An 8,482-nucleotide genomic window follows, 5' to 3' on the forward strand; every position below is an offset into this window, starting at 1 on the left:
GCATTTGCACCCAAAAAAAAAGTTAAAAAAAGAAAAAAAAATAAAACCCAAAACAACAAAAACCCCCAAACAACCCCTCCCCCGCAAAAACACAAAAAACCCCAAACAAAAAATAAAAAACCAAACATAAAATAAAAAACCCTAGCAACAACAACAACAAAAAAAAACCCCAAATAAAACAAAACCCCCTCAAAAACAAAACAAAAAAAAACCAAAAAAAACCCCAAACAACCCAAAACCAAAAACCCCAAAACATCTCCCAAAACCAATAACAAAAAAAAACCCAAACAACAAATAAAATACCCTAGAAGCAAAAAAAAAAAACCCAAAATAAAACAAAACCCCCTCAAAAAACCCAAAAAAAACCCCAAACAACCCAAAAACAAAAACCCCAAAACAGACTCCCAAAACAAAACCAAAAAAACCCCAAAACCAACTAAAACCCCAAAACAATCCCCCCAAAACCACAAAAAAAACACACAAAAAAAAATACCCTAAGCAGCAAAAAAACCCCAAAATAAAACAAAACCCCCTCAAAAACAACAACAAAAAATCCCAATAAACAACAACAAAAAAAAATCCCAAAAAACAAAAGAAAATCCCAATAAAACCCCAAAACAAAAACCCCAAAACAGCCCCTCAAAACCAATAACAAAAAAACCCCAACAAAAATAAAATACCCTAGCAACAAAAAACCAAAAGAAACCAAAATAAAAAAACCCAAAAAGCAAAAAAAAAAACCCCACCCTCATAACCATAAAAAACCCCAAATAACCCCCGTAAAAAAACAAAAAAAAAAACAAAACAAAAAATAAAAACCTAGCAAAAAAAAAAAACAGAAAAAAAAACCCCAAAACTAACAAAAAAACCCACAAAATAACACCCCAAAAATTAAAAAATAACCCGAAAATAAAGAAAAACCCCACAAAAAAAAAAAAAAAAAAAAAAAAAACCCAACAAAATAACCCACAAAAAAAAAAAAAAACAAACAATAAAATAACCCAAAGAAACAAGCAGGTCCCGTTCAACAGTCCAGCTCGGTTAAAATTAAAAATTAAAATATAATAATAATTAATGACAGCAACCCCCTCAAAGCCATTTTTTTTCACAATCCAAAGGCAACGAGAGCTCAGGAATTCACAGCTTTTTGTGGCACCAGCACCAGACAGGAGCGGGTTCTACCCAAATTTGGTTGGTTTGGAAGTTTATTTTAAATTAAAAATTAAAAAAAACCACCTTGGAGATGAGGCTGGTGCTGCTCAGGGTGAGGGGAACGAGGCTGGTTTGGGGCTCCTTTGGTGGGAAAGTTCTGGGAAAAGAAATTTTCTGGGAAAATAATTTATGTGAAAAAGAAATTTTCTGGGAAAAGAAATTTTCTGGAAAAGAAATTTTCTGGAAAAAAAAAAAAGAAATTTTCTGGAAAAAGAAATTTTCTGGGGAAAAAAATCTGGGAAAAGAAATTTTCTGGAAAAAGAAATTTTCTGGAAAAAGAAATTTTCTGGAAAATAAATTTTCTGGAAAAATAAATTTTCTGGGGGAAAAAAAATCTGGAAAAAGAAATTTTCTGGAGAAAGAAATTTTCTGGAAAAATAATTTATGTGAAAAAGAAATTTTCTGGAAAAAGAAATTTTCTGGAAGAAATGTTCGAAAAATAATTTATGTGAAAAAGAAATTTTCTGGAAAAAGAAATTTTCTGGAAGAAGAAATGTTCTGGAAAAAGAAATTTTCTGGGGAAAAAAAAAATCTGGAAAAAGAAATTTTCTGGAAAAAGAAATTTCTCCCATGGAAAATTTCACTGGGAAGAGGGAGGGAAAAAAATCAAATTTTGACGTTAAGTTTTTATTAAAGTAACAAAAAACTCCCAGAGCGAGGAATCCCCCCAAAAATTAAAGCGCTGGGATGTGTTTTATTGGGAAATAATTTGGGTTTTTTTGGTTTTTTGGGTGTGGGTGAGGTCAATTATTGCACAAGTGAAAATCCCCCTCAGAGTTTCCTTCCTGCTCTGCTGACGTGAGAAATTCCAGTGCAGAGGGAAATGACACAACCCCAGACTCTGCTCTGATCTCCTCCGCCACAAACAAACTGATATTTAAAAAAAATATATAAATATTTGAGAATTTTGGTTGATTTTTCAGTTCTGGACTTGCAACAAAACCCAAAAATCTGAATTTTAGAATGGGGAGAAAAGTGATGCAATCCAGACTCTGCTCTGATCTGCTCAAGTACAAATAACTGAATAAAAAAAATAAAATTATACCAAGACTTGCAAAAAAAAGAAAATATAAACAACCTAATATTTAAAAATATAAATATTTGAGAATTTTGGTTGATTTTTCAGTTCTGGACTTGCAACAAAACCCAAAAATCTGAATTTTAGAAGTGGGAGAAAAGTGATGCAATCCAGACTCTGCTCTGATCTGCTCAAGTACAAATAACCTGACATTTCCCAAAATAAAATAAAAATATTTGAGAATCCAGGCTGATTTTCCAGTTTTGGAGTTGCAAAAAAAGAAAAAATAAACAACCTGATATTTAAAAATATAAATATTTGAGAATTGAGGTTGATTTTCCAATTTTGGACTTGCAAAAAAAAAATCTGAATTTTAGAATGGGGAGAAATTCCAGTGAAGAGGGAACGATGCAACTCCAGAGTGCTCTGATCTCCTCAGGCACAAACAAACTGATATTAAAAAAATATATAAATATTTGAGAATTGAGGTTGATTTTTCAGTTCTGGACTTGCAAAAAAAACCAAAAAATCTGAATTTTAGAATGGGGAGAAAAGTGATGCAATCCAGACTCTGCTCTGATCTGCTCAAGTACAAATAATGTGACATTTCCAAAAATAAAATAAAAATATTTGAGAATCCAGGCTGATTTTACAAATTCGGACTTGCAAAAAAAAAAAGAAAAAATAAGCAACCTGATATTTAAAAAATATAAATATTTGAGAATTGAGGTTGATTTTCCAATTTTGGACTTGCAAAAAAAATAAAAATCTGAATTTTAGAAATGGGGGGAGAGAACTGATGCAACTCCAAACTCTGCTCTGATCTCAGGCACAAACAACATTAAAAAAACCATTAAATGACATTTAAAAAAAAATATAAATATTTGTGAATTTAGGTTGATTTTTCAGTTCTGGACTTGCAAAAAAAAAAAAAAAAAATTGAATTTTAGAATTTTGGGTTGCTGAGCTGGATAATTGAATGTATTCAAGAGGTTCCTGCCTCTCCCAGAGCAGGCAGGATTTGGAAATGTGTTGCACAAATATCTGAGAATTTGAATCACCAGGGGCTGGGTGAGAACAGCTCTGGGGTTTTGCCACGTCAGGAAAAGGGGAAGAGAAAAATCCAGGAGGTTTTGCAACAACCAAGGCTCAAATTTCTCCCTGAGGAAGCTCCAGGGGGTGGGAAAAGGGGCAGAGGATTTGGGATATCCCAGGAAAGGCTCCTTTCCAAAATCAAGGTGGGGTTTAGGATCTTTAGGTGCCACTAAATTTGGGATTTAAAGGTGAAATCCTAAAGAAAATCCATTTCAAGGTTCTCAGCGGTGTTTGTAGCTCCTTCCCAAAATCAGGGTGGGATTTAGGAACTTTAGCTGCCACTAAATTTGGGATTTATGGCCAAACCCTAAAGAAAAACCCTTGAAAGGTTTCTTAGTGGTGTTTGTAACTCCTTCCCAAAATCAAGATGGGGTTTAGGATCTTTAGCTGCCACTAAATTTGGGATTTAAAGGTGAAATCCTAAAAAAAAAACCCTTTAAAGGTGTTTGTAGTGCTCATTCCCAGCATCAAATGGGGTTTAGGAACTTCAGCTGCCACTAAATTTGGGATTTGTGGCCAAATCCTAAAGAAAACATTTTAAAAGTTCTCAGTGGTGTTTGTAGCTCCTTCCCAAAATCAGGGTGGGATTTAGGAACTTTAGCTGCCACTAAATTTGGGATTTGTGGCCAAATCCCCAAAACCACCCTGGCAGAGCCTCCCTGAATGCAAAAGGAAATGCAGAGAGCAGGAATTGAAAATTGTGCAAAAAGTTTTGTACCAAGGAGATCAACCCAAATCCCCTTCCCAAGGGGGGCAGGGAAGTGCTGTGGCTTTGAAAAGCAACATCAGGACCCCAAAACACCCAGAGAGAGCAGGGAGAGCCCCCCAAAAATCCAGATTTGGGGAGAAAAGGCAGCAAAAAGGGGGCGTCACACACCAAGGCCTGCAGGACAAGGAGAGCAGGGACACGAGGAGGTGGCAGGATCAGGGTGGGGACACAGAGGGGACACAGAGGGGACACCAGGGCAGGGCTGGGCCCCTGGGAGCAGAAAATTCACGGTCCAGGGTGGTGGGAGCAGCAGGAATGTCCCCTCAGTGCCACCAGGGTCACTCCCAGGTGTCTCTGCCCTGCTCCAGGTTCTGGGTGAGCCTTTCTAGGGGTTGGGACAGCACATCCAGGAGGGCGATCCCAATGTCCCCAATGTCCCCAGGGTCACACAATGGGGCAGGGCAGAGCTGCAGCACACCCAGGAGGGTGACCCCAATGTCCCCAGGGTCACACAATGGGACAGGGCAGAGCTGCTGCACGTCCAGGAGGGTGACCCCAATGTCCCCAGCCCTGAGGTGACACCAAATCCAGGCCACAAACCCAGCACTGCAACACCTGGAGATGCAGCAACAGCAGAGGGAAGGTGACAACAGGGTGGTGACAAGGTGACACGGCAGCCACACTGCCCTGCCTGGCTTCACCTCCTCATCCTCAGGTGACCAAAGCCAGCCCCAAAATCATCATTAGGTAGATCTCAGCTTCACAATAATAACAATAATAATAATAATAATACAAAAAAGAGAAACTCACAAGCTTGCAACAGCTTTAGAAAAGGCACCTGGTCTGGGGTGGTGGCAGCACCAGGAATGTCCCCTCAGTGCCACCAGGGTCACCCTGGGGACACTCCCAGGTGTCTCTGCCCTGCTCCAGGTCCTGGGGGAGCCTTTCCAGGGGTTGGGACAGGGACAGGGCAGAGCTGCTGCACATCCAGGAGGGTGACCCCAATGTCCCCAGTGTCACCCAATAGGGCAGGGCAGAGCTGCTGCACATCCAGGAGGGTGACCCCAATGTCCCCAGGGTCACCCAGCCCTGAGGTGACACCAAATCCAGGCCACAAACCCAGCACTGCAACACCTGGAGATGCAGCAGCGGTGACAAGCAGGGTGGTGACAAGGTGACAAGGCAGCCACACTGCCCAGACTGGCTTCGCCTCCTCATCCCCCATTCCAAAGCCAGCCCCAAAATCATCATCAGGCAGATCTCAGCTTCACGATAACAACAATGATAATACAAAAAAGAGAAACTCACAAGCCCGCAACAGCTTTAGAAAAGGCACCCGGGGCGTCGCCTCGGCTCAGAGCGGCGCCCGAAATTTTAATTTTGGATTTTCTGGAGGTTTTTTTTTTAAAAAATATAAATAGCTCTTCATCTTAAAAATAGATCCTCAGCTTGAGGTATTACAGTAGCCTGTGTCTTGGCAGTGTAAGGACAAGGAGGAGAAAAAGTTTTTTTTTTCTTTTTGTCGTGTTTTGTGGTTTTTTTTTTTTTGTTTTTCTTTTTTTTGTTGTTTTTTTTTTTTTTTTTTTTTTTAACTGGAGACAGTCATGATGTAGTTTTTAGAAGGGCTGCTACGGCCCAGCATCATCTGGTTCTTGCAGGTGAGCATCCCTCCGTAGGGGCTGGGGGGTTTGGTGGCCTGGTAGAGGACGCAGATGGAACCGTCCTCGCCGATCCTATAGGAGACCTCGTAGGGATCCACCCAGAGCGTGAGCTCGCGGGGCAGCAGCTGGAACAGCTGGGGCACTGCCAGCCCCCCCTGGCCCGCTGCACGGCTCAGCAGAGGGTCCATCCTCTGGTTGATGCGGATGCAGCGGTAGCCGGAGCCTTTGGAGGGTTTCTCGGGGAACCAGTGGTGTCTGTAGTGCTCTGGGGAGGGAAAAAGAGAGGTGAGAAAGGATATCCCAAAAGTCAGCAGGGTTTAGAGCCTTTAGCTGCCACTAAATTTGGGGTTTAAAGGCCAAATCCTAAAGAAAACCCTTTTTTCTCAGGGGTGTTTGTAGCGCTCTGGAAAGTGACCAGGGGTGTCCCACAGGCAGGTGGGGTTTAGGGCTTTTAGCTCCCATTAAATTTGGGGTTTAGGTCCCATTAAATTTGGTGTTTAAAGGCCAAATCCTAAAGAAAACCCAGTGAGAAAGGGTGTCCCAGGAAAGGCTCCTTCCCAGCAGGCAGGTGGGGTTTAGAGCCTTTAGCTGCCACTAAATTCAGAGTTTAAAGGCCAAATCCTAAAGAAAACCCTTTTTTCTCAGTGGTGTCTGTAGTGCTCTGGGGAGGGGAAAAAGAGAGGTGAGAAAGGATATCCCAAAAGTCAGTACGGTTTAGAGCCTTTAGCTGCCACTAAATTTGGGGTTTAGCTCCCACTAAATTCAGAGTTTAAAGGCCAAATCCTAAAGAAAACCCTTTTTTCTCAGTGGTGTTTGTAGTGCTCTGGGAAGTGACAAGGGGTGTCCCACAGGCAGGTGGGGTTTAGGGCTTTTAGTTCCCACTAAATTTTGGGTTTAAAGGCCAAATCCTAAAGAAAACCCAGTGAGAAAGGGTGTCCCAGGAAAGGCTCCTTCCCAGCAGGCAGGTGGGGTTTAGGGCCTTTAGCTCTCACTAAATTTGGGGTTTAAAAGCCAAATCCCAACAAACACCCGGGCAGAGCCTCCCTGGACACTGGGAGCACAAAAGGAACCGGGAAGAGCAGGAAATTAAAATTGTGCCAAAAGTTCTGCACCAAAGAAAGGGACCCCAATCCCATTCCCAAGGGGGCAGGGAGAGGGAAGCACTGCCAGCCCTCTGCCCACCCCAAATGCTTCTCTTCCATCCCAAAAACCCCGGCAGGACAATGCCAGGGGCTGGGGGGTGCTGGGGGCAGATAGGGCACCCCAAAGCTGCCCCATCCCACAGCTGAGCCCTCTGCTGCCCCTTATCGCACCCCGGCCACCCCTCCTGGGGCTGATAACAGCCCCGGCCCGGAGGGAGGGAGCCCCGCACCGCCCAGGGAGTGCCCGGGGCGGTGACACCGGCACGGGCACGGCAGGGACCGGGAGTCATTGGGGACATCACCGGGAGCAGCTGTGGGGTCTGCACAGCCCCGGCCCGGCAGGGAAGGACCCCCGGACCACCACGGGGACAGCCGGGGACACCAAGGGACAAAGGGACAGACGGCAGCGAGAATGGCACGGGACAGCCCCGAGGGGTGCCCGACCCGAGGGGACACGGGGGGCACCCTCGAGGGGACACCCGGTCCTGGAGGGGGATACCCCGTCCCGGGAGCGACACGGGAAGGGACATCAGGTCCTGGAAGGAACACGGGGGGCACCAAGGAGGGGACACGCGGTCCCGGAGGGGACACGGGGGCCACTCGGGAGGGGACACCAGGTCCTCGGAGCAACAACGGGGGAGGCACTCGAAAGGGACACGGTTCAGAGAGCACTAAAGGCACCAGGTCTGGAAAAAGCCTAAAGGGACACCAGGTCCTGGAAGGAGCTCAGAGGGCACTAAAAGGGACACCAGGTCCTGGAAGGAGCTCAGAGAGCACTAAAAGGGACACCAGGTCCTGGAAGGAGCTCAGAGCGCACTAAAAGGGACACCAGGTCCTGGAAGGAGCTCAGAGAGCACTAAAAGGGACACCAGGTCCTCGCACCGCCATGGGGAGCACTCAAAGGGACGCCAGGTCCTGGAAGGAGCACAGAGGGCACTCGAGGCGCCGCCAGGTCCTGGAAGGAACATGGGGGAGCACTCCAGCGGCCGCCACCAGGAGAGCCCGGCCACCAGCGGGCTCTGTCACCGCCCTCGCCCCGAGCTCACCTGTGAGCGCCTCCCGCAGCGCCCCGCTGAACACCTGCAACTGCTGCTCGCTGACGCAGCCCCGCGTCCGCAGCAGGCCGGACACGAAGCCCACGGCAGCGGCGATCTCAGGCACCATGTCGGCCCGGGGCCCGCGGCGCTGGCTGTGGCGGTGGCTCATCCCGGCGGGGACGCGGCGACACCCAAGACCTTCTCGGCGGCTCAGCGGCGCTCGGACTGGCGGTCGCCCGCTCCGCGCGCGGTTTATATAGGGCGGCTCGCGCGCGACGTCACGGCGCGGCCGCGGCGTTCCATTGGCCGCGCCGCATGCAAATGAGGGAATGCAAATAGGGCGGTATGGTAATAGCGGCTGAGCTCAGCGCGGTGACGTCACAGCGCGCGGGGGTGGAGGGGGGGGGGCGGTTACCGGGGGAGGATCGAGGGGACCGGGGGGGGACAGAGGGACAGGGGGACAAGGATAGAGACACAGGGACAGAGGGACAGGGGGACAGGGATAGGGACAGAGGGACAGGGACACAGGGACAGGGGGACAAGGACAGAAGGACAGGGGGACAGGGACAGGGATAGGGATAGAGGGACAGAGGGACAGGGGGACAGAG

At 46.5% G+C, this 8,482-nt stretch overlaps 1 protein-coding gene across 1 annotated transcript; it reads right to left on the reverse strand.

Moving 5' to 3' along the window:
- Positions 1-2,527: 2,527 nt before the first annotated feature.
- BTG2 (BTG anti-proliferation factor 2) lies at positions 2,528-8,091 on the reverse strand. Its single transcript, XM_030965689.1, has 2 exons — positions 7,884-8,091; positions 2,528-5,960 (listed from the first exon to the last, which is right to left on the reverse strand). Exons 1-2 carry the CDS (start codon positions 8,041-8,043, stop codon positions 5,623-5,625), a joined length of 498 nt encoding a protein of 165 aa, XP_030821549.1. The 5' UTR covers positions 8,044-8,091; the 3' UTR covers positions 2,528-5,622.
- Positions 8,092-8,482: the final 391 nt, after the last annotated feature.

This window comes from Camarhynchus parvulus, chromosome 26 (genome assembly GCF_901933205.1).
Source record: "Camarhynchus parvulus chromosome 26, STF_HiC, whole genome shotgun sequence".
NCBI lineage: Eukaryota > Metazoa > Chordata > Aves > Passeriformes > Thraupidae > Camarhynchus > Camarhynchus parvulus.

Bases quoted from the DNA above. Each gene is read 5' to 3' on its own strand.
- BTG2 (XM_030965689.1), bottom strand. From the start codon at position 8,043: ATGAGCCACCGCCACAGCCAGCGCCGCGGGCCCCGGGCCGACATGGTG. The intron at 5,961-7,883 runs GTGAGCTCGGGG...TTCCCTCCCCAG, and splicing joins GCTGCGGGAGGCGCTCACAG to AGCACTACAGACACCACTGG.